At 52.6% G+C, this 25,216-nt stretch overlaps 14 protein-coding genes across 14 annotated transcripts; 5 read left to right on the top strand and 9 right to left on the bottom strand.

The window, feature by feature from the left end:
* The first annotated feature begins 101 nt into the window (after positions 1-101).
* K460DRAFT_346611 (actin-like ATPase domain-containing protein) lies at positions 102-2,697 on the top strand. The gene is made up of 3 exons (XM_040931312.1): positions 102-384; positions 437-757; positions 822-2,697. The coding sequence occupies exons 1-3, from the start codon at positions 213-215 to the stop codon at positions 2,573-2,575; spliced, it is 2,247 nt and encodes a 748-aa protein (XP_040785156.1). The 5' UTR covers positions 102-212; the 3' UTR covers positions 2,576-2,697.
* A 125-nt stretch (positions 2,698-2,822) lies between these two features.
* K460DRAFT_293636 (uncharacterized protein) lies at positions 2,823-3,584 on the bottom strand (the record flags this gene model as incomplete). Its single annotated transcript, XM_040929436.1, has 2 exons — positions 2,823-3,305; positions 3,387-3,584. 2 exons carry the CDS (start codon positions 3,582-3,584, stop codon positions 2,823-2,825), a joined length of 681 nt encoding a protein of 226 aa, XP_040785155.1.
* Positions 3,585-4,097: 513 nt separating this feature from the next.
* Positions 4,098-4,536, top strand: K460DRAFT_359173 (uncharacterized protein; the record flags this gene model as incomplete). The annotated part of the gene is made up of 2 exons (XM_040932176.1): positions 4,098-4,108; positions 4,164-4,536. The coding sequence occupies 2 exons, from the start codon at positions 4,098-4,100 to the stop codon at positions 4,534-4,536; spliced, it is 384 nt and encodes a 127-aa protein (XP_040785154.1).
* Positions 4,537-5,596: 1,060 nt separating this feature from the next.
* Positions 5,597-6,945, bottom strand: K460DRAFT_241716 (Metallo-hydrolase/oxidoreductase; the record flags this gene model as incomplete). Its single annotated transcript, XM_040927319.1, has 2 exons — positions 5,597-6,668; positions 6,821-6,945. Coding segments are annotated over 2 exons (1,197 nt in total), but the record flags the coding sequence as incomplete, so codon positions are not given.
* A 1,040-nt stretch (positions 6,946-7,985) lies between these two features.
* Positions 7,986-8,905, bottom strand: K460DRAFT_188745 (uncharacterized protein). The gene has a single exon (XM_040927103.1). It carries the CDS (start codon positions 8,731-8,733, stop codon positions 8,131-8,133), a length of 603 nt encoding a protein of 200 aa, XP_040785152.1. The 5' UTR covers positions 8,734-8,905; the 3' UTR covers positions 7,986-8,130.
* A 171-nt stretch (positions 8,906-9,076) lies between these two features.
* Positions 9,077-10,450, bottom strand: K460DRAFT_293857 (uncharacterized protein; the record flags this gene model as incomplete). Its single annotated transcript, XM_040929454.1, has 1 exon — positions 9,077-10,450. The coding sequence occupies one exon, from the start codon at positions 10,448-10,450 to the stop codon at positions 9,077-9,079; it is 1,374 nt and encodes a 457-aa protein (XP_040785151.1).
* A 2,786-nt stretch (positions 10,451-13,236) lies between these two features.
* On the bottom strand, positions 13,237-14,317 carry K460DRAFT_380405 (60S ribosomal protein L7; the record flags this gene model as incomplete). Its single annotated transcript, XM_040935257.1, has 4 exons — positions 13,237-13,520; positions 13,574-13,918; positions 14,109-14,218; positions 14,304-14,317. 4 exons carry the CDS (start codon positions 14,315-14,317, stop codon positions 13,237-13,239), a joined length of 753 nt encoding a protein of 250 aa, XP_040785150.1.
* Positions 14,318-15,134: 817 nt separating this feature from the next.
* Positions 15,135-15,494, top strand: K460DRAFT_409988 (uncharacterized protein; the record flags this gene model as incomplete). The annotated part of the gene is made up of 1 exon (XM_040937316.1): positions 15,135-15,494. The coding sequence occupies one exon, from the start codon at positions 15,135-15,137 to the stop codon at positions 15,492-15,494; it is 360 nt and encodes a 119-aa protein (XP_040785149.1).
* A 273-nt stretch (positions 15,495-15,767) lies between these two features.
* K460DRAFT_188676 (uncharacterized protein) lies at positions 15,768-17,384 on the top strand. The gene is made up of 2 exons (XM_040927101.1): positions 15,768-16,520; positions 16,580-17,384. The coding sequence occupies exons 1-2, from the start codon at positions 16,041-16,043 to the stop codon at positions 17,093-17,095; spliced, it is 996 nt and encodes a 331-aa protein (XP_040785148.1). The 5' UTR covers positions 15,768-16,040; the 3' UTR covers positions 17,096-17,384.
* K460DRAFT_188677 (uncharacterized protein) lies at positions 17,385-18,978 on the bottom strand. The gene has a single exon (XM_040927102.1). The coding sequence runs from the start codon at positions 18,889-18,891 to the stop codon at positions 17,674-17,676; it is 1,218 nt and encodes a 405-aa protein (XP_040785147.1). The 5' UTR covers positions 18,892-18,978; the 3' UTR covers positions 17,385-17,673.
* On the bottom strand, positions 18,920-19,808 carry K460DRAFT_188603 (uncharacterized protein). The gene has a single exon (XM_040927100.1). It carries the CDS (start codon positions 19,674-19,676, stop codon positions 19,065-19,067), a length of 612 nt encoding a protein of 203 aa, XP_040785146.1. The 5' UTR covers positions 19,677-19,808; the 3' UTR covers positions 18,920-19,064.
* A 133-nt stretch (positions 19,809-19,941) lies between these two features.
* K460DRAFT_380404 (uncharacterized protein) lies at positions 19,942-21,678 on the bottom strand (the record flags this gene model as incomplete). The annotated part of the gene is made up of 4 exons (XM_040935256.1): positions 19,942-20,873; positions 20,926-21,130; positions 21,183-21,449; positions 21,499-21,678. The coding sequence occupies 4 exons, from the start codon at positions 21,676-21,678 to the stop codon at positions 19,942-19,944; spliced, it is 1,584 nt and encodes a 527-aa protein (XP_040785145.1).
* A 259-nt stretch (positions 21,679-21,937) lies between these two features.
* K460DRAFT_346600 (Pkinase-domain-containing protein) lies at positions 21,938-23,257 on the top strand (the record flags this gene model as incomplete). The annotated part of the gene is made up of 1 exon (XM_040931311.1): positions 21,938-23,257. The coding sequence occupies one exon, from the start codon at positions 21,938-21,940 to the stop codon at positions 23,255-23,257; it is 1,320 nt and encodes a 439-aa protein (XP_040785144.1).
* Positions 23,258-23,439: 182 nt separating this feature from the next.
* Positions 23,440-24,392, bottom strand: K460DRAFT_409983 (uncharacterized protein; the record flags this gene model as incomplete). Its single annotated transcript, XM_040937315.1, has 4 exons — positions 23,440-23,959; positions 24,015-24,045; positions 24,094-24,199; positions 24,294-24,392. 4 exons carry the CDS (start codon positions 24,390-24,392, stop codon positions 23,440-23,442), a joined length of 756 nt encoding a protein of 251 aa, XP_040785143.1.
* Between the last annotated feature and the right edge of the window lie 824 nt (positions 24,393-25,216).

Genomic DNA, 25,216 nt, shown 5'->3' with positions numbered 1-25,216 from the left:
CGATGTTCTTATGCAAGTGAGACACGGTTCACTAAGGACGCGAGGCGCTAGGACCTCCGATGTAATGCTTTGGAACGAGCCTCACGAACAATTGCCCGGCGCACTGCTTCAGCACCACATGCGCTAACGACTGTTATACACCACATTTCGGACTCACAACATGATATAAAGGCTCTGTCTCAAGCCCCGTCCACTTATAAACTATCACCACCATGGCGCCCTCGGCCATCAACGATGCGCCGCTGGCCTCGGGGCGCAACTCGCCCAAACCTCCACCAGCGAAGATCTGGAGCGTGAATGAACCGCCCTTCGAAGGCTTCAGGCGCATAGATACCGAAGGCTATGCGCGCAGTAACCACGAGACCGCCATAGTAATTGACAATGGTGATGACCCAACCCTTGATACCTATCCTCTACGAGTGCTAATAACCTATAGGCTCGTCGGCAGTCCGCGCAGGGTGGTCCTTCGATTCAAAGCCGCGATTATCAGTACTCCCGAATATGGCGCGGTATCGCGATAGGAAGCTAAACCGAACATTCACCTTTGTCGGCTCCGACGTCTACTCGGATGGCACGGCGCGCGGGCAGTCGAAACCCGTCTATGAGCCTGGTAGCAACATTGTGAACAACTGGGATGCCATGGAGGGTGTGCTCGACTACTGCTTCATCAAGATGGGCTTGGACGGACGGAATGGGCGCATAGACAGGCCGATTGTCATGACTGAGCCTATTGCAAACTTGGGATACTCGAGGAAGAGTACGTGCTTATACTAGGAACCGGACTCGTGTCGAGTTGATCGAGCTATGCTAACACGCTATAGCCATGTCCGAGATCCTCTTCGAGTGCTACGGCGCGCCCTCGGTCGCATACGGCATCGACTCGCTCTTCTCCTACTCCTACAACGGCGGTCGCAATGGCCTGATCATGGATTCGTCATACACATCAACCCACCTGATACCCGTTATAGATTCGAAACCGCTCCTATCACAGACTACGCGCCTCAACTGGGGCCGTTTCCAGTCCGCCCAATATCTCCTGAAGTTGCTGAGACTCAAGTACCCTACTTTTCCTGGCAAAATCAGCGACAATCAAGCCGAGGATCTTGTACGGGAACATTGCTATGTGTCACAGAATTACGAAGAAGACCTCAGCCGCTATCTGGACTGGACGGGGCTCGAGGACCGAAATCACATTGTGCAGTTCCCGTACACAGAGGCAATCGTGGTGCAGAAGACGGAGGAGGAACTGGCAGCTGCAGCGGAAAAGCGCAAAGAGAGCGGACGAAGGTTACAGGCTCAAGCCGCAAAGATGCGTTTAGACAAACTCAAGAGGAAGGAGGAGGAGTTGGAATACTACATACAGCTGCAAGCGCAACTCGAGGAAATCACTACCAAAAAAGAGAAGGCCCGTGTACTGGAGTCGAATGACTTTGATGACGAGAATCAATTGAACAAAAAGGTCAAGGAGCTGGAGTCGTCGATCAAGAAGGCTCGCAACAAGGACGTAGGCGATGTCGAGGAGGAACAGGTTGAGGAGCCCACTTTCCCGCTGCTCGAAGTACCCGACGATCAACTCGACGAAGAGGGCATCAAGCAGAAGCGCCAACAACGCTTGATGAAGTCCAACTACGATGCTCGCCAGCGTGCAAAGATAGAAAAGGAGAAGGAGAAGGCCCGCCAAGCAGAAGAACAGCGACTCGATGATGAGCGAAGAGAAACAGATCCCCAAGGCTGGATCGACGAGCGGCGGATAGCCCGACAAGCCATCGTCCAGAAGATGAAAGACCGCGAGCGTCTCAAAGCCGAACTCGGAAACCGAAAGTCTCTTGCCAACCAAATGCGAATGAAGTCCATCGCGAACCTAGCCTCAGACAACCCTACTAAGAAACGGCGAAGGGGAGGTGGAGACGACGATACATTTGGCGCTGATGACGCAGATTGGGGTGTGTACCGCACCATCGCGACAGGCGAGGGATCGGACGATGAAGAAGAGGAGGATCTCAACAAAAACCTAAAAGATATCGAGTCGCAGCTTCTCAAGCACGATCCCAACTTCACCGAGGAATCGACGCGTGAAGCGCAGACGGACTGGACGAAGAGTATCCTACATTCCTTTTTGCACGGCCCGTATCCATTTGATCACGAAAGCCAAAAGGAGAGCAATCAGGTCCACCTCAACGTCGAGCGGATCCGTGTCCCGGAAGTGGTGTTTCAGCCCTCGATTGCTGGGCTCGATCAAGCCGGCATCATCGAGATTGCATCCACTATCCTCAACGAGCGTTTAGCTGACTCGCCGTACCGCGACGATGTACTCAAGGACATCTTCCTCACGGGTGGGAATACCCTGTTCCAGGGCTTTGAAGAGCGACTCAGAGCAGAGCTGCGCGCTGTTTTGCCAGCAGAGCAGGGGACTAACGTGCGCAGAGCAAAGGACTGTGTGCTGGATGCGTGGCGCGGAGCAGCGCAATGGGCGGGCAAGAAAGAGTCGAAGCAGAACTTCATTACCAAGGCCGAGTTTCTAGAAAAGGGCGCCGAGTATATCAAAGAGCATGATTTGGGCAATGCTTCTTACTAGGGGGGCATGACTGTGAGGGTAGCTTTGTAAAACTGGCGTCTGTATTATAGTGGTGCAAGGCGCTTTTAGGGTCTATTGAGTAGTGTTGCAATCACGGAATAACGTAATTTCTATTGTTCTCGAATATCCCAAAACCTCGACGTGCATTAATGAATTTAAAACTGGTATTTCCGGCACCATAGGTTTGTAATGCCCTGCATTATCTAGGAACCTGTTCTAAGCTAAGGCATGGGGGCATACCGCCAAGTCATGCTGCGTCATTGCCCTCTGTGGCCTTGGCTTCGGCAACGGTTGCCGGACCAGTCGACGTCCGCTCCTGCCTCTTTTCCCTTCGCACCAGTTCAACCTCCATTTTCAGCAATTCTTCTCCAACAACTCCCTGCAGTCCGTTGTCGTCGACGTCGAAATAGAGTGCCCATTCTCCAGGCCCGTATCGAACTGCCATAAACCCTTCCCAACCCGTCAGCATGACTCTCCGGTCCATCTTGGTCACATCCCATGGGCCGACGATGTGAGGTTCTGAGGTGATTCGGTCGCCATACTTGACCTCGCAGGTATCGCGGTCTATATAGATCCAATTCAGCTGTGGCGGGTCGTCTGAAATGGTCGACACCATGCCTTCGCCCTGTCGTCCCCAGTCCTGGTCGGGGTAGGGCAGGAAGTAGCCAGCGAATGGATGGTCTTCGGGATGGCCTTCCGGAAACTCATCCGAGGGCACATTGAGATATAGCTAGGTATATCTCGTCAGCCCCTGGGAGGCCCGAAGACAGAATGACCGACTGGGTGCCGAGAATAGAGGGGGATGGCATACCTTGTTTTCGCTGAGGACCAGCTCGCATCCATCGATTTCACGGCCGCCCTTTGTAGCTCGCGAGCACACTATGGAAAGATTCGTCTTTAGGCCCCGGTGCTTCTCCCTGGCGTTCTGTCTTTGGCCTTGGCGCACGGCTTCAGTGGTTCCTATTATCGCAGGGCAGGCCGCAATGGCAGTCATAATGCCCAGCACCATGATGTGGGTGCGGCAACGAAGAGCGCTGAAGGAGGCATGTGAGAACGGCGGGTTTATGGGCTGATATCTATACAAACCTGCTTTTGACTCGGAAGCCGAAGGAGGCGCAGATCTACTGCTTGGTCCTGACAGGGCTAGCCGCAGGAAAAAGCAGCGCTCCTCTGTAATTTGGTGAACTGAAACCTGGTTCGCACCCGTCATGAACGTGGAGTCCGCTTTTAAAGACGGGGCATCTGATTGTCATGCCGTTGGAAAAGCTGCGCGTCTCGGTGCAGTATAGTGAAACAGAACCTGGTTGGCGCCGTCATGAACATGGCATCCGGTTTAAATATGGGTTTCTGACCGGTATGCCGTCGTTACGGCTGGGGTGTCCAGTTATATTTGTGAAGCATAAAGAAGGGTCAATCCCACTCGAACCATTCCAATTATATTCTTCACTTCACTTCCCCGCAACAATTCAAATCCACTACGACTTCTCCACATAAAATCCAGAGGCTAGATAGCGCTGTAAACATGTCCGCAGGGTAAGTCGCAACGCTCCTGTCTACTACACCTACCTTCCTTCTGACTTGCATCCAGAGCCCCCGTCACCGACTACCCAACCAACGACACGACCTCGGAAGCCTCGTCAAGCCCCCAAGCCAATCGCAAAAAGCCCACCAAGCTCGGCGGCCAAAAGGAGAACAACTCGCTCCAGAAAGCGCCTCCCCCACAATACGCGCCCTCGGACAACGAGGACGATGACGGCTCAGAGCAACTCCAGCCCGCCATGGCGCCGCGACGGAGCGGCGGCCGTCGCATAGTGCCCGTCCACCAGTCGCGCATCACCGACCGTCCCGCCAAAGTAGGCGAAAAGGACAGTTCGCTGAAGATCAAGATCGAGCTGGATCTCGAAGTCGAGGTAGAAATCTACGCACGCGTCAAGGGCGATATAACGATTGGGCTGATGTAGCCCTAGGTCGAGATCTATGCACGTGTCAAGGGAGACATAACGATTGGTTTATTGTAAGAGTGAGTCAAATTGTAACTTTGTTGGGAGTGGTCAAGCTAATTTTTAGACGTTTGTAGTACTGCCGAAGCCTAGTATGACATCTCGCGAGATGCAGTGCTGTTTATTACGACCACGCCCTTTCGAGGAGCCAGATTGATGCTAGGAGTTGGTGTTCTATGGTTAATGCAGCGGGGTTCTTTCATACGCGTAGTTGGGCAAGGAATGCAGTTGGGTCAGATATAATGAAACTATCTGATTGGTGTTACGCTCTATGATTGTTCTGTTCACAATATCATGACTCTTCTACTCCTACACTTCCAAGTTCCAAGTTCCAAGTTCCACGATCTAACATTAATCATGTTGATATAATTACACCATCGGAACATGGGATACGCATACACGTTAATCACAAAACAGAACAATTGTTCACTCCTAGAGGACATGGTCGTTGTAGTAATAGTAGGAACAGGCGTTTGGTATAGATAGTAAGTAGGTTCAATCGACCTTTGATCAAGGCGGCTTCACAGATTGTAAAGACAGTCAATTTACAAAGACAGTGATGTTTAAATTGCAATACATGGTTATCTATACCCTGTTCTACTTCAATACCTCCACCTCGCGTCGTATCGTTAGTTGGCCTTGATCAAAGTACAAATCGCCAGTCAGCAGCCCCTTTCTTCTAGCATGTTAGTTTTACCATATCAAACTTTTTATACTTTAGTAAAGCTTACTCCCCTCTAATGTGACGATAGACTGCACTTAAAGTGATAGTCAAACACTCAAGTACCATACAGCATGCCACGAGCTGCTTATTTCCCGTCAGCATGGATCAAAGTACAAAGGCGTTGAATATTAATAATACACTAGTAGAGTGTGCCCTGCTCGACTTGAACACGTCCACCTCACATCACGAGTCAGACCTCCATTATCATCATACAACTCGAACACAAGTCCATACACATCTACTCCCCCGAGCAACCTACCCTCACACACCACCACCCCGTCCCCTAACCCCACTCTCAAACTCGCGCGACTCGCCAATATCACACACGCCAAACGCGCTCTGATCCAGGACGCCCTTCCAAGCCAAAGCCTCCTTCAGCCTGCGCGGCGGCTCCAAAACCTCCTCTTCAGTCAACACCCACGTGCCCCAATGCATACCCAGCGCGTTGCGACACTGTGTGTCGACGAAGATATTCACCGCGTCCTGGGGGCTCGCGTGCACGCTGCTGAACATCCAGCGCGGCGCGTAGGCGCCGATGGGTATCAAGCCGAGATCAAAGGGACCGCGGTGCTGGCCGATTTGTGTGAAGGCAGGGCACGTGGGGAGGTGGGCGAGGTGTGGGGGGTAGTCGTCGTGGTCGTCGGTGTCTGTGGGCGGGCAGGCGTGTGGCGGGATGCCGCGGTAGCCTGTGTCGCCGGCGAAGTAGACGTTTGACGTAGACGACGCAACGCTCCAGCTTGCCCAGAGGGTTTTGCACTTGTCAAACGGGCCGCGGGCGCTGACGTGTTGGCAGGGGAGCGCGCTGATGGTTGCTGTGATGGGAGGAGGCGACGACGACGTGTTCTCTGCATCTTTCTCTCCTGTCGAACTCACGGATACCTTCTTCTTCACCTTCTCCTTGGACGTGCCGACTTCTTCCAGCGTGATATCTCTTGTTTCCCACCAATCGAGCTCAGTCACCTGATCACCACTCACACCACAGCTTTCAAACCACTTCTTGTTCCCCAGGGGCGCGAAAAAGTGCGCATTGGGAAACTTCTTCCGGATTCTCTGCGTCGTCGGATAACTCAGGTGATCATAGTGGTTATGACTAATGACCACGACGTCGACAAAGGGCAACTCTTCAATCTCGCACGGCGGCGGCGTGTACCGCTTCAGCCCTTTCATCTGGACGGGCGAGCAGCAGTCTTCGAAGACGGGGTCGAACAGGACGCGCAGGCCACTGGGGTATTCGATGTAATAGCACGCGTGGCCGAGCCATGTCGCTCTTAGTTTTGGCGTGGAGCGCGTCGGGAGGAAAGAAGGATGGCGGACGGGGACGGTGGGGGACGTCGTGTCTGGTTTGTTTGCTTGGCCTGATATTTTTCTCCTGTTTATGAATATCAGGTTAGTTACTCGACAAGACTATCCGCTGTCAACGCTCTATTTTCCATCTTTTATACCCTTCTCATCAAGGTCTCTCTCTCATACCAATTCACCCACTTCATAACCCAATCATACATCTCCAGAAAACAAACTCACCAAAACATGCCCTTGACCAACAAGTCCCACACAGGAATATCAATATAACTCTCCCACGGATTGACAAAGCCCTTGCCACCCTTCAAATGATGCCTCTTGTCCTTTGCGTCTTCGGGCACACTCGCAGCGCCGCCCACCTGTTGCGCCGGCGTACTCACGACAGCATACAGTCCCGCGCCGACGATGCCCGCGCCGCCGCCGAGGGAACTCATTTTACCTGTGCTGAAACGAGGTTGTTGCCAGTAGTTTGATGGACGAGGTCTGTCTGTCTTGCTTGGAGAGTAGTAGGCTCGTTGTCGCGGCGTCGATGTCGAGTGGTTGTTTAGTATGCGTCTGATGAGGCATGGGCGGGACATGGCGCGTCTTTCTATAGGAGTGACACTTTGCACCCTCTCTCTATTTCTCTCTCCGTCTCTCTTTTCTAACTAATACGCCAATAAACACCGAGATGCCAGCCAGGAAGAAGAGACGTCCCGCTATCCCCGACACCAAAACGGAGATATCGTTGACGTAGTCTTCTCGGACGTACAAAAAGTGCGCAGGGGTGTGGAGTTGACTGAACACACAACGAACGAATCACATTCCCTCCAGTCCCCCTTCTAGCCGATATGATTCGTTCATTCTCTCCTTCCTCAACGAAGGAATTCGTACCTGTTAGACCGCTTTTGCCTTGACTGGCAGTAGCAGATACTCGTCATTGGTTCCCTTCAAGATGCTCTATATGTAGTTCGCTGGCTCGGCCCTCCTGGCGACCCGGAACGCCGGCGCATCTCGTCGTCCAATAAGCCCCGTATTTCTCGGTGGGAAAAGCGACTCCGGCGCGCTGTTGGGAAGGATTTGGCCCTGGCTATAGTATGATGATGATCAGATAAATCGCATTGTGGGGGTAGGTAATACTCCATCAACGGGCGCAGCCTTCTTACGGACGAATCGCGGTGTCGGAGTTAAAGTGCCTCGTCGCGCCTCGTGGCTCTGCCTGCATGATGCTCCTGCATCGGCTTCCCCGCAATGTGTCAGCGTCCTCGAGTGGGTGTATAGCCTGAGCATGAAGAGATACGCGGAGACCGAAGGCGAGTGTATAGACTTGAAGTGAAAGCCCCCAGGGACTCGGTCAGCATATATCGCAGCTGCTGACGTGAGAAGCCGCCCAGTTGCATCGTGCTCCACGTGAGACAACACTCATTGTAACCATTGCTCAAATGCATCATCACAACATCGAAGAGCTGAAGAAGTGTTTTCCACGCGGCAATGCCGCATTCCAGGGACCTTTTTTTTCGCATTTTGTGCTGTTGCAACTATCGAAGCCTCTGCTATTTCTCGCAATAATACACCAAACAGTTGTTCCCACCCCGTTGCCCAAAACAATGCCATGTGTGGTATTGGAACCATGATAAAAAAAAGAAAGAGGTATTTTCCGCCGCTCCGAGAAGGAAGGAAAAGAAAGCGACGCCAGTCATTGATCCTATGCCATTAATTACAACCCGGCTACAGCGGAAGGCGATGATCGAAAAGTAAGAAGTCGTGATGTGAAACGTTACACGCAGACGCTCCAAGATGGTGAGTGTTGCATACCGCTGCCGAGATGATGACGGGGCGGACATGGCTTGAGACAGACCATTCGTAATGGAAGCGTCGAGTAACCCAGCGCACCGAGAACGATAGACAGCCCCAGAGAATAAACCATTAACAAGTGCATGCAAGTGTGCCCTCCGTCCATTCTTGAGGTGCAGCGCTGGATGAGAAATAAAATCGTAAAGTGCTCTGTGACACTGCAGTGAAAGGAACGAAAACGCCTGTAACCCGCAATTTCGCTGAACGTGCCGGCAACCATGGACAACCCAGAATTCTAAACAATACCGATGGAAACAAAAAGAAAAAAGAGGGCCCAAAACAGGACTAGGAAAATCTATCATGCAGGATGATCGCAAGCCTTATGCGTTTTCATGAGATCCGGAGGGGCGCCAAAATGCGTGCAAATTGCGGAAAGAATAGACCCAGGCGAGGTCTTGAAGGATACAGGTCCAGATCGGGTGGTCTAAGGCTTGGTTCGAAGCGAAGAGCGGCCAATGGGTATCCAGAGACCTAGATAGGTCCATGGTCAAAGGCAGGTCCAGTCGACCATGATGTGTGAAATTGAGCAGAAACTTTTGGACAAATGAATCGCTAAGATGAAATCGAACGTCGAATATGTATCCGAGAAAGGTGTAAAGAGACAAGTGTCTCTTGGTCGACAACGCCCTAGGGAAGGGCTAGTGACTAAACAGCAACAGCCTGGGGGCCGTAACCAGGAGCCATGAAGTACGGTGGATGCCTCTGCGAGCAATAGCTGCAACCACAGTTGACACCATGCTGATTCCAAACGGAGGTGTTGTACTGTGGGTGGTAGGCATGTGCACCGTACGTGGATGGCTGCTGGGATTGGGCAGGGGCAGGCTGGGACAGGGGTGGGAAACCGAACATGGTGCGACGGGAATACCCTTCTGCTGGAGCCCAGGTTCCTGTTGTGCCATAGTACTCCGGAGTAGCAGGTCCCGTGGTCGGCGCAGATGCGGGGGAGTGGTCATTGGCAGACCTCCACGGATCGTACTGGGAGTAGCTGGGAAGGTTGTAGGAGGGCTGCGCCGACTTGGGCGTGTACTCGTAGGACGGCGGGTTGTACGCCTGCTGCATAGGCAGCGGAGGAAGCGGCTTATTGGGATTAAGAGAGCGGCGATGCATAGTCGTATCGATGGGGCTGAGCTTATTGCTTCGGCCAGCCCGCGTGGCAGCCTGGCCCTGGTAGACCTTCCAGTGCTCTGACCAGGAAGTCCAGCCTTGCTGTTCCGTAGGGTCACGGTGGAGCTTGTAGTCGATGGCGTTCAACCACTCCATCTCGAGTCTGTTGAGCTCGTCAACTCGGATGCCGCTGACTTCGGACCAGGAACGGTTGATGAAGGTGTTGTCATCGAGGAATTTGCTGCCCAGGACCAGCGCGATGGTGAGAAGACGGAACAAGTGTGTATCCGTCTTTGGCTCGGCGATGAGCATGGGCATCCTGCTGGACAGGTAGAACATGCTAAGCAGGATAGTCGCAGACGGCAGCCTCGTCGCACACAGAACCTGGTGTACCCACTTTCGGAATGACGTGGGCATCATCCGACCTGGAGTGATGAGTTGCAACGCCGTCTCGCAAACAAAGTCGGTCATGACGTCCATGTCGTAGTCCAGCTTCGCGGACACGCCTCCAACAGGCTTCTCGTCCTTGGCTGGCTGGTTCACGCGCTGGTTGTACTCTTGCGCACGCTGCTGTTGGGCCGCAGCCTCTGCCATGGAGTGACCGGACTGAACGCGCATTGGCGGGAGAATGGTCGCTCCAGATTGCTCGTAGAATGAGCTCGCGGGCGGGAGGCTAGGTGGTGCGTTGCTTAGGTAGGTGCCAGACTGCGGATACATGGGTGGCATAGCGATGGCGAGTTGGCCATAGCGGTCTGCGAAGTCGTAGCCATCATCTTGTTGCCGAATTGCTGGCTGACCAGTGTAGGCGTTCTGCTGCTGGTAGGTGGTGCCGCAGGCAGTGTGGTAACTTGGTACGAATTCGGGGGGTGTCAGAAGCTGCCGCGGCAGGTTGTGGCGGGGGTAGAAGGACGGCATGATGGTGGTGGAGGAGCTGTCGCAGAAGAACGAAGAAGACTGGCGAGGCACCTGGATGTGATGTTAGCAGTGGCCTTTGGAAGTGACAAGCGCGCCGCAAAGTGACGACGCTGCCAGCGATGTTTTGTTGGTGGTGACGTACAGTCTTTTCGTTCGCCGCGTAGGTGGTGAGCGTGCGCTCTGTGGGGAGTCTACCGACGCTCTAATGGGATGCGCTCATGCACACAAAGGAGAAGATTCGCGTAAAGAAGGTTGTTGTGCGTGTGGGATAATCGAGAGAAGCGTCGAGAGGTCGTGTAAAAATATGTCTCACTCAGACAATGCGGTCGTTGTTGTTGGTGATGACAGTCGAGCGCGAGTGGCAGGAACTGTAACGCGGACCGGGGCGAGGTCTAAGTGAATAGATCGCCGGTGATTGATGTGAAGATATCGACGGGCGATGGTGGTGTCGCGGGTCGATGGGGGGTGGGAGGTTGGGTTGTCCTTGCGGGCAGGCGCAAGCTGTCGCAGGCGGAAGAAGGAAAAGAAAGCACTCGAAACCGCAAGCGAAGTAGAATGCAATCCAAAACCGAGCCGACGGGGAAGGGGGAAGGACAAATTGGAACGAAGATGGAGGTGGTGACGAAGCAGGTCGAGGTTGCAGGGAGGCGACGACCGGATAGAGGTGTCAGCGAACCAGGGTGCTCGAATTATAGCCAATAAGTCAAACCACCGACGTGATGCAGCACTGCCGCGGTCCGTTTTGCCAGGTCCAAGTCCAGGTGCAAGGCGACAATAAGTAAAAGTAAGAAGCCAGCAGCGCGCCAGGTGAAGGTGCTGAGCAGGGAGGGATGGCCGCGAACGAGTCCGAGGGCTTTGACGAGGGTTGCCCGAGCGTCTTCCAGCAAGAATCAGCCCGCTCTCACGAGACAGTCGGAGAGGCTCAGCGGCAACAGTCGCAACGGGGCGTGGGAGAGAGAGAGGAAGAGGAGAGGTGTGAGGTAGAGAGAGAGAGGTGGAGAGGAGACAGAGAGATGGACGGATGGGATTGACAATGAATGTGCTGGTTGCCCGGCCGTTTGGTGCGCTGCAGCGGCGAAGCGAACGTCTTCTGGCAAGGCCCGCTCTCGCTCCCTCCACCTCCTCCTACTCCTCCTCGTCTCCTGTCCCCCCCCATGCCATGAAAGCTAATACCTTTGTTCATTAGGGGGGGCCACTCAGCAAGCCGGGTGCTATGAAAACTCTGCCTGTTGTAGGTTAGGGCGTCATAAAAGCGTCGGGCCAGTCATGACTCGGCTGTGCTGCTGCTGCGTCGTCAGGCACAAATTGCTGCACCCTCTGCATTTCCCTTAATGCGCAACACCAATGAACGCTCCCAGGGACCACCCTCTGACCCTCCTCTGACCCTCGTCTGCAGCGAAGCCCGCGAGTGAGCCACGTAGCCCGTGGGTGGGTTTCTCTTGGTGTGTCGCCTCTTCCATTCCAGCAGCCAGTTCATAAATAGAGACGACGCGGACCGTGTGGACAGACAATACTGTACAATAGACTAGCCAGCCAGCCCTTGCGACGCGTAGCCATCTCTATTTTCATTTCCTACTTGCTGTACTATACTTTGCGCTGATCTTGAGAGGAGAGAGAGGCGTGCACCAGACCCTCCTTCGTCGCCCCTAGTTGTGTGAAGAAAAAATTGTGCCAGGCTGCGTGCAGTTCCCATGTGCCGCATGACGAGCCCTTAGGTTGGCTTTTCTCTCTCCCGTTTCTGACCGTAGGCTACACCTACCGTGTGTTGAGCATGCAACAGGATGGAGCCCACGGCGTCTGGCCCCCAAGCGATCAATGGTAATCAGCCCTCGTTCTGTCTTGGAGGCGGGCGTCATGTCCCACCAGGCGCCCGACAAGCTGCAGTAGCATCGACGACGAGGGACCGTCAGCCATCGTCTCCAAAACTAATGACCATTTTTGATGGCTGGGTGAGAGGGTTGCGTCAGGAGTATAGCAGTAGTAGGTAGCATGTTGTTGGGCGTCACACACACCCGCGGCCGCCTGTCCACGGGCTTGTCTGTCTGCTCGTGCATGCCACCATCACTACCACCACCACCATCACCAAGAAAACTCAAGTCCATCATCGTCACTTTGGCCCAGTGGCAACCCCAAGCCTCTCGGCCGTTTCGCACGCCTGGCCCGCGGCCATCCGTAATCAAGTGCCCACATGGAAGAAATTTACGAGTCGAGCCTGACTTTGGCTCCACCCACATCAGCCAAGCGTCCAACTCGTCAGCCTATTCGCAGCTACTCATCGCTCTCTCTCGTAACGCTCACCAGATCTTCAACATGCAGGCAGCAGCAGACCAGAAACTATACTATATCGTATCGGTACACACACAGCCTTGATTGATTCACACGATAGCTGGATTTCTGATTGTCATCGTCATGCCGCGGAAACCCGGCACTCAAAAACAAAAGGCAGCTGCCTAGTAGATAGATGGATGCATGACGGCGCAATGCACACGGGGCCGCTTTCACTCACGCCAGCACTTTGCAGTGGCTTTACTCTGTGTAATCCTGCCACCAACATCCGTCTCGCACTCCGAAACATGCCATGTGCCAAATGCTCGAGCGCAAATTGCCCGCACTTCCGTGTCATTCAATAAAAGCTGCATTGGCACGTGAACTCGTTAAATGATCCGTCCGCAATGTCCTAAAGTCCGGGATCCCCAAAACGCCAATGCAAATGCACAATCCCATGGTATCTCTGCACAGCTTTTACCGAGCCAAACCTACGAAACGGACCCTTTCGATTCCCTTGATTAATTCATCTGCCTGATCAACTCGTTGATCTTGTCTTCCCGGTTACCCAAATCACCGCCCTCGATGAAGTGCTTAAACTTCCTTTTACGGAAGCCGCCCGTCGGGCTGTTCAGCTTGAACGGCCATAGGAAGTTGGACGCCTGCTTGAAGTTGGGGCCGACCGTGTAGATTTCGTGGATCAAGTCCTCCATACAAATCATGCCGTACTTGCCCATGTTCTCCTCGATCAGCTCGTTGTCCGTCAACGGTATACGCTGCTTATCAACCTTGCCATAACCACGCTCTGCACATGGGGTCAGTGATGCTAGGCATACTTGGTGACATGGGCAGCCTTACTGTAGACGAGTTCGCGAACCGACTTCTGGTTCGGGTAGCCATAGGCGACAAAGGGCTCGACAATCTTCAACATCTCCAACGTAGCCTTGGTGAGCCTGATGAAAACACCATTGTTGATCTGAAGAAGGCGCAGAAGCTGCAGCGTCTTGCGCTTCTTGGGGTCGATCTTGTTGATACCCTTGATGCGAACGACGAAGACGAGCTTGGGCTCCTCAGGCACATAAAGGCTATCAACCTTCTTGGCCTCGCGAGACAGCCGTATCCTCTCCTTGTCCGCATCGCGGTATTCCTTCACATACTTTTCAGCCCTTGTGAAGATGACGTCCCGCTTCTTCTTGTTCTTGTCTGTTCCAAGTCAGCACTGGCCACATGTGTTATGCATGCATGCCATGAGCTCCATGGAGGGTGATTGTATCAGTCCCGAAAGATGGTTAACAGTTCGACAACATTGACCGTAGTCTAGCCGATAGTGTGGTTGTTTTCATCATCACAATCGCCTTCCTGGAGTCATCGACGGCATAGGGAGTCGTCGTACCTCGCTTTTCCTTCGTCGCAAGCGCGCGCTCCTCGCGGGCCTTCTCTTGAGACTTCCGCTTCTTTAGGAGTGTCTCGGGGACGAGAATGTCATTTTGCGTCGGGACACTTCTGTGAAGGGTGTGTTAGCAATTGCAGCTTCGACTAAAATGACGCTGGAGTACACCAGAGGAAAGAGGAGCGCAAGGGAACTTACGACTTGGACGCCATGTTGAAACTGTAGCGTTGTCCAAAGTTCGAAAAATCTCCAAAGTTTTGATTTTTGCCAATTCCCTTAGCGCACACGCTAACCATGTCTGTCTTAAAGCCTCGAGGTGGCTGGGCGGGGTCCACTTGCACATGACCTTGAACCTTCCCCTCACCACCTGAATACAATACATGGTTCATAAACGTATCCACTGTGTCTAGAGTGGAGGCTACTTACTACCTAGTAATTCTCCAAATCATCGACCCTTCTAAGTGGGAATCCCCTTGTATTGTCTACACTCGGGCACACGACTTGTATCAACAGGCCAGCATATTGCGACGAAAGTTCAACAAAGCCTGGTAGAGGTGTCCCCAGAGTACTGACATTCAAAGCGACCCTTGAGGGGCATAGAGCACCCTACGCATACCGAAGCCTTTGTTTTTTGCCTAATCTTCTGATAATGTAAGCCAGGCCACGACGACGGCTAAACACCCCAACTCCACTGAGACACTTTGTGTACTCGAATCTGATTGTGCTGTAGCGCAGCATCATTCGATAGACAACAAGATCTAGCGCACCCATAACGAAGCTTGGACAGACCTTCCTATTGCTCTCTCGTCCTTGACGCTTCGACGTGATGTTTCGAGACATGCAATACAGACCACTGGTCCAGCCTCATGTCTCTGATCACAGCAAGCCAGTTCATTCTAGGATGTCCAAAGTCAACTTGAACAATGAGAGCAGCATTGTTTTGCTAAAAAAAGGCGGCAACTGATTGTTGTTCATCGAAACTGTCTCATATACCGAGTGATCCATGCCAAAAGTTCTTTGACTTCGACAATGGGCTCTACCTTTGTCTCGGGTCCAACACCTCAACACTTCGAATTATCACAGACAGCATCTTCATACTCACCGACGCAAACAGTTTATGATATGGCTAAATTACCCTCTCTCCATAAGGACCCCTATGTTCTAGCATACAAGTACTGGGACTACTTGACCGAAAACCCTAGACTTCGTCGCGAGAGCTGCAACCCCTACTACGAGAATCTGCTAGCCAACCAACCTGATCCTGATGGCGACGCGACGGATGATCGCTCACGTGCCATTCGATACGCGAAGACACACTACGAGTGCTTCTACGAGATCAGGGACATTGACCGCATTATTGGGTGGCTGGGCGATGCCGCTCCGACCTAGCTCACCAAAGCCATTAACTAACAACATCGAACACCAGTATCTACAGTCTGTCCGCGGATCTGATTGTGTTCATCCTCCATAGGAACCCGTGAAGGCGTAGCGCGAGCGGGAACCAGCGAGCAGCGCGAAAGCGGCAGATTATCCGCACATGGCCACGAGACTTACTAGTTTCAGTCAATCACCCTCTTCAGTATTACCAAAAAAAAGTCGGAAGCGGTGTTGCTCGCAGGCATTTGCGCGAATGCTGTGGCTGGGGGACTAGTCGGGAAAGGTTACATTCCAGGGCCATGGCCGAATGCGGCAGCGCGGCCCGAATCCATCAACCTACGCAACATCATCGCCAGGAACAAAGACAAGTCCCGGATGCGTATCAAAGTTATTTTTAAACACCAACTTTTTTTGCTCAACTCTTTGATTCATGTCGACGATAGTCCCGCAAACAGCTCTATCGTAGCGTACAGGATGAAAAAACCGCACGCAGCCACGGCGCTGCTCGAGCGGAATTCTCTCCTTGGAAAAAGTATTTATTCTTATGTCTGAGTCGTGATGCAGATTCGATACCACTGGACAAGACACTCACTTCTTCCTCTTGGATACTCTTCCACTTCCGTATCTTACCATCTCCCTTCTGTCGTTTCGACTCAAGCCCCTTCGTTCAGCATGCCTTCCACCATCACCACCATCTTGACCTCGGCCGTCACTCTGACGAGCTTCGTCACTGTCACCGCTGGACAGTATGTCCCAGAGCCATACACCAGCCCTGAGCCGTATTACCCCTCCCCTACCCCAGAGGAGTACTACCCAGAGCCGTACTCGACGCCCAGCCCAGTTGTAGTCTACACCCCGGTGCCATACTCTTCTGCTCCTGCTGCGTACAGTGCGTGGACTCCCCCGGCACCGTACACACCGGAGCCATACCCCACTGCGCCCCCAGCGCACACCAGCGAGTGGTACCCCACCTCCAGCTCGGGATCCTACCTTCCCCCGGACATCATTGGTCCCATTGAGCATCTGTCTCAGTGCGCTGTATGTCTTTTCCCCTTCCACCTACCCAACATGCAAACATACTAACACTCATCTCCTAGCAAACCGTCGTCTTCGAGTGTCTCTCCACTTCCCAGTGCGAGCCCCATGACTTCGCCTGTGTCTGCGAGGAGCTGAAGAAGCTCGACCTTCACGCCAAGGTCGCTGCCGCCTGCTCTGCGGCCGAGTGCCTCGAGTACGATGCGTTCCAGGACGAGGTCTGCGGCTACAAGCCCGCACCGCCTGCCAGCTCCAGCTCCAGCTGGGCCTATACCCCCAAGCCCTACAGCGCCAATGCTACCTCTTCGGCGCCCCCGGCTCCCGTTGTCAACACCACCATCGTCTACCCCACGGCCACCGTCACCACCACCCAGACTATCCAGATCGTTACCACCAACTCTGCTGGCCAGCCTACCACCATCCAGTCCGTTGTGCCGCCACCACCCGCGGTCGCTAAGACTACTGCCCCTGTGGCTCCCCCCAGCGCGTACACCGGTGCTGCTGTCGCCGTTGATGCTAAGAACGTCATGATGGCTGGTGCCATGGGTCTTATGGGCTTGATCTTCGCTGAGTTGTGATTTCGTCATGTATTGGATTTACTGGTTTCGTTCGCAATGTCTTAGTTTTGGTTTTGTCATTGGATAGACGGGGTTGGATAGAGTATAAGATGGAGTAATTATAATGTGTAATTTAGAAAAAGATATGAAAAACCCTGCAAAGTTATTATTCGTGCCGTATATTTGTTTCCTGTGACATTTCTCTCATTGACTTTCGTGACTTCGCATCCTAGCTAGAAGGCCTTGTTATATCTCAAACAAGTTCAACTCCTTTAGGGTGCGAGGCTTTGTGGTCTGACTCCGTAGTGGTGGTGGCCAGGGCTAGAGCGCAGGAAACATCGACAAGAGTTCGTACTGGTAAAGACCCAATATGAATCCAGAGCTGAGCAGTCGTAACAGTAATCTCAAGCCAAGGGTTCGTGTTGCTTAGACAGGTTCTGCTCTACGGTATCGTCTGGGTAACTTTTACTTCTGCTGTTGCTCCTGGCTGGCGGGCGCGAGACTTCTTTAACGTCATCCATCCTGTTACATAACGCTAAAAATGTCAATGTATGCAAAGATTCCAAGAATGCTCCAGTAGATAGCCATTGCGCCTGTTACTACACAAGTCTGACTTTTCTATACTCCATTGGGGGCCAGGGGTCGTTACTGTAGATATCGATTAGTAAACCGCCCACCCGAACTGCTGTCTCATTGTCCTTCCATTCCACTACGATAAGGAACCCTGGGCGGCTTGGGAAAACAAGATCGAGCTCAAGCATGAGGCAAGACCAGATGCCTTCTTCAAGGCTTCTTCTGAAATGGCTCGGCGACCAAGTAGGTTGAGCCATTGCTGTGAGGGTTTCAAAATCCTCATGGACGATGATATCATCCCATGAGTCAGTTGTCCATATTGATTCTGCGCTTCTGGCAGAGAGAAGGTGCGCGGGGAATATCAATGCTTCCAAGTGGATCGTAGTAACCGTTGCGAGGAATTCCTGAGAGGGCTGCGAATCAATGGAAATGATACTTCTGGAAGGGTCCCTTGACTCCAAGGACACATTTCGCACCGAGCTTTCCATAATATCTAGGTTCCATAATGGATTCCGAGTGTGCCAGTTTATACCAGCCGTCCAGTCAGCCCAGCTCCAAGATGGGAAAGCTGCTCTGCGCCTGGTAACTTCTGGAGATACGCTGTGATACCAGCAAAGGGACAGGATGAAGCGCTTCTGTCTTTGAGTGTCCCAGTGGATATACGGTAGCCCTATGACGTTGAGAATGGGTGGAGCCTCTTTCTCTAAAAAGTGCATAACACCTGAAAAGCCGTTTATCGCGTCGGAATCGTAACGCAGGCCTCGATTGGTATACTGTGTTGCCAGGTCCATAAAGTTATTATATCTAAAACGGAGTATCTCCGGTGTCGAACCTGTACGAGAGGACGTAGATAATGGATGTGTGCTTGACTCAGGTATACCGTAGGGCGAGCACCTTGCGTCCCATGTATTCCAGTTTATACTGCCTGGATCCTTGAACTGTTCCAGACCGCCTAGGGACTCCATCCAAGAGGCTGCCCCACAGTAGAACGACATCTGGTGATCAGTAAACACCAGGAGTCGCTTGGAGAGATACCCTTCTTGAAATGTCCATGCTGTAGTCATCCATGTACAATCTCGTATTGACCACAAGGGATCTGGACCAGTGAAGACAATGCTCTTACCGTTTAAGTGGAAAACCTGGGGTCCTAATTCCCTTGCTGAGACGACTCCAGGGAGGCCATGATTTTTATCGGGGCCTGTGGCTACGATCGTGAAATCAGCACCGTGATAGATTCTATCCATTTTACTAATCTGATCTACCTTGTGTGCTTCGTGGCCTTGATCAATACAGTACTCATCGACCCACAAATAGCGATAGCCAACATCGACGGTGACGGTTATGGCGTCTCTGACTGTTCTTGGTATCTCAGGTGGCAACTAACTCACATCTCCGTGAGGCGGTTTTTGTGATAGCTTTATTGAAGTTTCCACGCCCCAGGCGTGGCGTTGACGATCTTCATTGTCTGGCAATCGATGAGTCGCATTCCATCAATTATAAACCTTTCATCGCTACACTGGACATGGGACTCGATGCAATTCGCAATCCATAGCTTCGCGCGACGGTGATCGTATCGCTCTGGAACTCGTTGAGGCTTGAAGCCACCTTTATCGCTGCGGGAAGATATGATGACATAAGGCCTTTCTCCCTCAGTGGAGGCTGCGGGTGCCCAGGACCTCCAAAGGATCTCCAATAATCGTGGGCTGGTCATTGCGGTAGGAACCCAGTGAACATCGGGATGGAAATTTTCAATGATTTGACATAACACCAGACAAAGAACGCAACGCATGGTCTCCATTGATTCGAATCTAGAAGGCTTCCGGTCGATTATAAGGGTGACTGCACCCACTGGTTGCTCGAGGACGCGATCGCTGAACTTCAGAGCGCGACATGCGTCACAGATGAACTGATCGGTGGGGCTGAAAGACCTTACACCATTTGCGCATGTGGTGTAATTCGCTGCTGCTGCTTCTTCTGACAGTACAGCAAGCAGCGGAGTGACCACGAAGTACCCTGGATAGAAGTCCATGACGATGGCGACTGTTCGATGGGGTCGTATCGAAGAACAGTAGAGGATATTTAGACTTGGGATTTATATAGTTGAAACACGCAACGTCGATGAAGCATACAAGGCAGTAGCGTTAGGCTGACATGCATGCCCTGCTTAGTCACCGTGCGTCAATCGTTGAGAGTGCCGCGGAGTCCACGTGTTGGAGCTTTGCGATGAGTACTTCAGGTCAGATAATTGGTGTTGAAGCCCTTTGTCGGTATTGGTTTCATGATAAGTAATGGCATTAACCAACAATATCCCCCCCAAACCCAATCGGCCTACGTACAGGCCCCTTCTTCTTATATGGCACAATAGCCATAGCCTTATAAGTCTTGCCCATACCATCAGGACCTATATCAATAAGCCTCCTCCAGCCTACTTCTAGCCTTCTTCTCGTCTCTTCGTCCTTTGCACCCTTTAGTAGCCGGCCAGCGCGCTCTTTGATACCCATCGTTGACAGAAAGAAGCTCTGCTCTACTGGGCCGTGAACCTCAACACCGGGGGAGGCGCCCAGTGCCGACTCGGCCAAAGCGACGAAATCAACATCTGCGCTAAGATCCACTTTGCCTGGTGAGTCGAATGGGGAAACGGCGCGATGGGAGCGGATGCCGCGTAGTGTATTGGCCGGTATGGTATCCAAGGGTCCATAGTCTAGAATGAGAGCAGCACCCGAAGGTTCGGGTTTTGGAAAGGAAGCTTGGTTGGAGGTTGGAGCATTTGGTGAGGAAGCAGGTTGTGGACTGCTTGGTACAGAGTTGCTACCACCTATTCGTATGGCGAAGTCAGATACGTAGGCGAATGATTCCGGAGAGATCTCGATAATGGCATCGGGAGTGTTTTCTAGTTTCTTATATCGGCTCGACATCTTGGGTAGATAGAGTGAGTGTGGGGTTGGTGTTTTCGAGATTGTCATTTCGAAGTCAAGCTTCTCATCCGCTTTACCTGTCGCTGTTGTTATAGTAGTACCCGCGCTAGCGTATGGCGACGTAGGTGAGACAACAAGCTCATGCCAGGTGTTCTTTGGTGTTGTGACGCCATGCTTCGGCTTGATGGGCCCAGTTGGGGTTATGATAGTCGAGGAAGCAGGAATGGATGACTGTGCGATGTTTTGGAAGATGTGGATAGGAAGGGCGTCAAAGAACTCATGCGCGAGTATGAACGGCGTCGATGTTTCCTCTACATACTGTGTCAGTACCCCGTGCGGGTGCAATATACGGTATACACTCACCCTTTGGCAAGAGGCGTATGTCCTCACACCATTCGATCTTACACCCTGGGATGTACTTGCACGGCGCAGTCAACCCAATCTCACTTGTGTGCAAGTCCTCGGTTCCGGAGAGGAGCTTCGCTTGTTGTTTCTGTAGATGAGGTGACGCTTCGATGAGGTAGATTCCTTCAATGCTGTTTGCAAACGCCTTGAAACTTGAAATAGTCTTATAAGCTGTCAGCTTGAGAGCCGGTCCATTCTCGATCTCATCCACATACCCGCAGAACATCATCCATAAGCGTTCCCCGTCCGGGTCCCACTTCGATTATCTGTACTTTTTCTTTCTTTCCTTGCGCAAGCCATTCCGCGTACAGCCATATGCCGACCAGCTCGCCAAACACCTGGCTGATCTCCGGCGATGTTACGAAGTCACCCTTTGTGCCAAATTGGTCTTGCCCAGTGCTAGTCTGTCGCGTGTAGTAGCCGCCTTCGGGATGGGTGAGGCATTGCCGCATGTAAGCAGCAACGGATATAGGGCCTGTTGTCTAGCTGGGTTGTTAGCCAAATCCAACATTGAAAACCATGACTCTGTACCGTAATGGCTTCAGCCAACGTCTTTGCAAGTGGTGTTGACCATTTTCGCTCTGTGCTTGCGGACGTTGATGTCGAAGACCACCGAGATGCGCACTTCGCGAGTTGATGCGCGTTTGGCTGCGGTCGCACGCGACTACATCGCGTTGCCGTCTGAAGTAGATTAAGAGTGTGCGCTCTCATCTCGAATTGTATTATCGCAACTCCATGACGTCTTGCGCGGTCGGGTTCACAAAAAGTTTAGTCGGAACGCGGAAGTGAAAGAGCTATGACCACCACCTCCTCGTACCTACACCACCACGTGCTACTTGTCATCAACCAAGACCAGTGAAACATTCGAATTGAGCTCGTCTATACCACTGGATCATCTTACGCTACTCCTATTTCTGAGGAGCCTAGGGGACTTACTACCGGCGGTAATCAGACACAAAGTGACGAGAAAATGGCATCACGATGGGCAAATGATGAAGTAGATAAAGCAGAAGAGCTTCGTCGAAAAAGAGAGAAGGAAGAAAAGAAGCGATTGAAGCTCCAAAAACAGCAAGAAGCGGAAGAGGCAGCACGGCCAGCAAAGCGGCGACGACTGTCGACCGGCGATGAAAACGACCAAGTGCCACAAACTCAAGAGCAGGAAAGTGAGAGGAAACTACTAAGATTCGACGGTGGATCATGGGGACCCTGCCGTCACACATCCAATTTCGAAACCCTAAACCACATCGAAGAAGGCTCCTATGGCTGGGTATCACGCGCGCGAGAAGTCTCCACCAGCGAAGTCGTAGCCCTGAAGAAAGTCAAGATGGACTACAACCAGGACGGCTTCCCCATCACCGCCCTCCGCGAAATCAGCATCCTCCAAAAAGCCCGCCACATCAACATCGTTGACCTGAAAGAAATCCTATCCGGCGACGATCCGCAAGAATGCGTCTTGGTCATGGAGTTTCTGGAGCACGATCTCAAGACGCTGCAGGAAGATATGTCGGAACCGTTCATGGCCAGCGAAGTCAAGACACTGCTACGACAACTCGTGGGTGCAGTGGGCTTCCTCCACGACAACTACATCATGCACCGTGATCTCAAGACGTCCAACATCCTGCTCAACAACCGCGGACAGCTCAAACTCGCTGATTTCGGCATGGCGCGCTATATTCCTCCGTCGAATGCACCGCTCACCCAACTCGTTGTCACGCTGTGGTATCGCGCGCCTGAATTACTTCTCGGAACAACGACGTATGGAACTGAAGTCGATATGTGGAGTATCGGATGTATATTCGCAGAGCTACTTGCCAAAGAGCCAGTATTACAGGGGAAAAACGAGGTGGACGAGCTAAGTCTTATATTCTCGCTCTGCGGGCTGCCGTCCGAGAAGAGCTGGCCGGGCTTCTACCGCCTTCCCAACGCGAAATCACTCAAGATGCCTCGCGATCATCGCAACGCGCCTGGCTTCAACAGGGCAAAGTTCCCCTTCCTGACGGCCGCGGGCGTTGATCTGCTCTTTTCTCTTCTATCCTTGAATCCAGAGCATAGGCCGACATCCAAAGAAGTACTCGGGCATTCATACTTCAAGGAGCAGCCCAAACCTAAGCCATCAGAGATGTTCCCTACCTTCCCGAGTAAAGCGGGTCAAGAGCGGCGGAGGAAGAAGAGTCCGCATGCGCCGAAGCGCGGCGAGGCACCTGGTTTGAAGAACGTGGACTTTAGTAGCATATTTGCGACTAGGGAAGCGGAAGAGAAAGGAGCTGGATTTCAGTTGAAGATGGCTTGATAGTGGAGACTGGGCATCCTCAGTGGTTAATTAAATGTAATTTTTGTTCGGCATGTGAAAAGCATCCGAATGCCTCCAGACTACACTAAACGGCTATTAGTTATAACAACTGATAATGTCTAAAGGCTTTAGACCATACTAAATGGCTATTAGTCACGCAGCTGCTCATCTACGATCCCTGCTCAGGCTGCGATCCCTAGGGCTACGACTGCCATACGAACTATAGCTCGGACTCCTTCGACCTCTCCCACCTCCTCCGCCGCCACCCCTGCCTCTCCTGGGTGGACTATCACGCCTACCGTACCCACCTCGCCGTCTGGGTGGCGTCCTAGATGGTGATCTGCTGAAAGACGGTGATCGACTTCGCCGTGGTGATCGACTCCGAGATCTGGTGTATGAGCGCGGTCGGCCATAACCTCCACCACCACCTCCTCGTCCACCCCTACCACGTCCCCAATGCCCTCCTCGATCTGGCGACCGTCTGCGCGGTGGAGATCGATAGCGTGGTCCATCCATCGGCGGTGGTCGATATCCACCAGGAGGTCCTCCCCCACGTCCCCTTCCACCACGGCCGCCTCCATAACTGTCATAATCGTCGTTGTATCTTTCTCGGGGCGGTGGACCTCTGCGCGCAGGCGGTGGTGTCCGCGAAAAACGGCGTCGTGGAAGAACAATTGAGACCTGTATCTTGGCGCCATCCAACTGCGCATCGTGCATTTTCGCGATTGCGCGCTCGGCGTCGTCGACTTCTTCGTACATGATATAGGCGGTTCCCCGATTTACGTTGACTACGTACGCAGTTAGCCTTGGCATTGGAATGAGGCTGATGGACTTACAAGTTGGATTCATAGGCATTCTAAGGTCTTTGATAACGCCGTATTTGCCGAATATCTCGCGAATATGGTCTTCTTTGACGTTTCTAGTCAATGCCTCGACTACAATCTATTGAGGGTTAGCTACTATCAAGGGCGCCAGGCTGCACCAAGAGACAGCTATCTGGAAGCTGCTCTGTACATGGAGAATCTCACCTTCGCACTTCTAGGAGCTGGCGACGCGTCCCTTGGTGTCGGACTGCGCGTATAGCTTCGTCCTCTTGACCTTGACCGACTGTCTGGGGTGTAGCTTCGTCGTCCATTGCGCCTCGGGGAATGAGATGTAGGGGATCGCGATCGCGAGGGTGAGCGTGGAGATATCGAGCGCCTCTGTGACCCTACGCCGGCTGATCTAGGACGACTTGGTGATTGAGTTCGTGAACGGTCGCGCGAAGGACTGGGAGAGCGTGATTGCGGGCGCGAACGCGCCGGGGAGGGCGAAGGAGACGGCATTCTATGATACCGTATACGCGTACGATCTGAATTAGGGGCCGTTCACTGCTACATGCGCTTCGACGTGTGGAGAGATGCTTCAGGCTTCGCCTATGATGAACGCGTCGGAACATTTTGGATAGCTGGGAGAGCTCCTAGCTCAGGCGCTAGCACGTGACTCGCGGAGACGTCCGCAAACAGCGGCAAAGGGCTCGATTGACGTAACACATGAAAAGATGAAGCACACCACACACGCATTGTCGAATATTATTAATATTATGATAGGCGCCTAATTGTTATAGCAGAAAGAAGATTTGAGTAACTACCAGCTTGCAAATGTCGGACTCAACAGCAGAGCATACCTTTCACCATCTATACCGCCTTTCCCTGATTCAGTCCTAATCCTAAACAGGCTATCTGAATGGCTTCAATTTTTCTTTGTAGGTGCCTTTCGCAAACTGCATAGCGTCCTTGATCTCTCCATGGATTCAGGCTTCTGCATGTCTCGTTCAGCTCCATAGTCTGCATGAAACTACACCTGCCGCAGCCGTGAAAGCGTGTGAGACGCCCACACGACCGGCGGCTGCATGATGGCGCCATAAGCGCAGCATCTCCGTCTCACGGGCATTTGCGAAATAGGCAGTTGGTTGTAGAC

This window comes from Cucurbitaria berberidis (assembly GCF_010015615.1).
Source record: "Cucurbitaria berberidis CBS 394.84 unplaced genomic scaffold K460scaffold_5, whole genome shotgun sequence".
NCBI classification, from domain to species: Eukaryota; Fungi; Ascomycota; class Dothideomycetes; order Pleosporales; family Cucurbitariaceae; genus Cucurbitaria; species Cucurbitaria berberidis.
The sequence above is the reverse complement of the archived record's forward strand: the minus strand, read 5'-3'. Positions and strand labels throughout refer to the sequence as shown.

What these genes read in the sequence shown, in the direction of transcription:
- K460DRAFT_346611 (XM_040931312.1), top strand. Translation starts at nt 213, where the DNA reads ATGGCGCCCTCGGCCATCAACGATGCGCCGCTGGCCTCGGGGCGCAAC. An exon ending in CGCCATAGTAATTGACAATG is followed by an intron (nt 385 to 436) that starts GTGATGACCCAA and finishes AATAACCTATAG; the next exon opens with GCTCGTCGGCAGTCCGCGCA. An exon ending in CTTGGGATACTCGAGGAAGA is followed by an intron (nt 758 to 821) that starts GTACGTGCTTAT and finishes AACACGCTATAG; the next exon opens with CCATGTCCGAGATCCTCTTC.
- K460DRAFT_188745 (XM_040927103.1), bottom strand. Translation starts at nt 8,733, where the DNA reads ATGATAGATTTTCCTAGTCCTGTTTTGGGCCCTCTTTTTTCTTTTTGT.
- K460DRAFT_188676 (XM_040927101.1), top strand. Translation starts at nt 16,041, where the DNA reads ATGCAGATTCGATACCACTGGACAAGACACTCACTTCTTCCTCTTGGA. An exon ending in AGCATCTGTCTCAGTGCGCT is followed by an intron (nt 16,521 to 16,579) that starts GTATGTCTTTTC and finishes CTCATCTCCTAG; the next exon opens with CAAACCGTCGTCTTCGAGTG.
- K460DRAFT_188677 (XM_040927102.1), bottom strand. Translation starts at nt 18,891, where the DNA reads ATGGATAGAATCTATCACGGTGCTGATTTCACGATCGTAGCCACAGGC.
- K460DRAFT_188603 (XM_040927100.1), bottom strand. Translation starts at nt 19,676, where the DNA reads ATGGACTTCTATCCAGGGTACTTCGTGGTCACTCCGCTGCTTGCTGTA.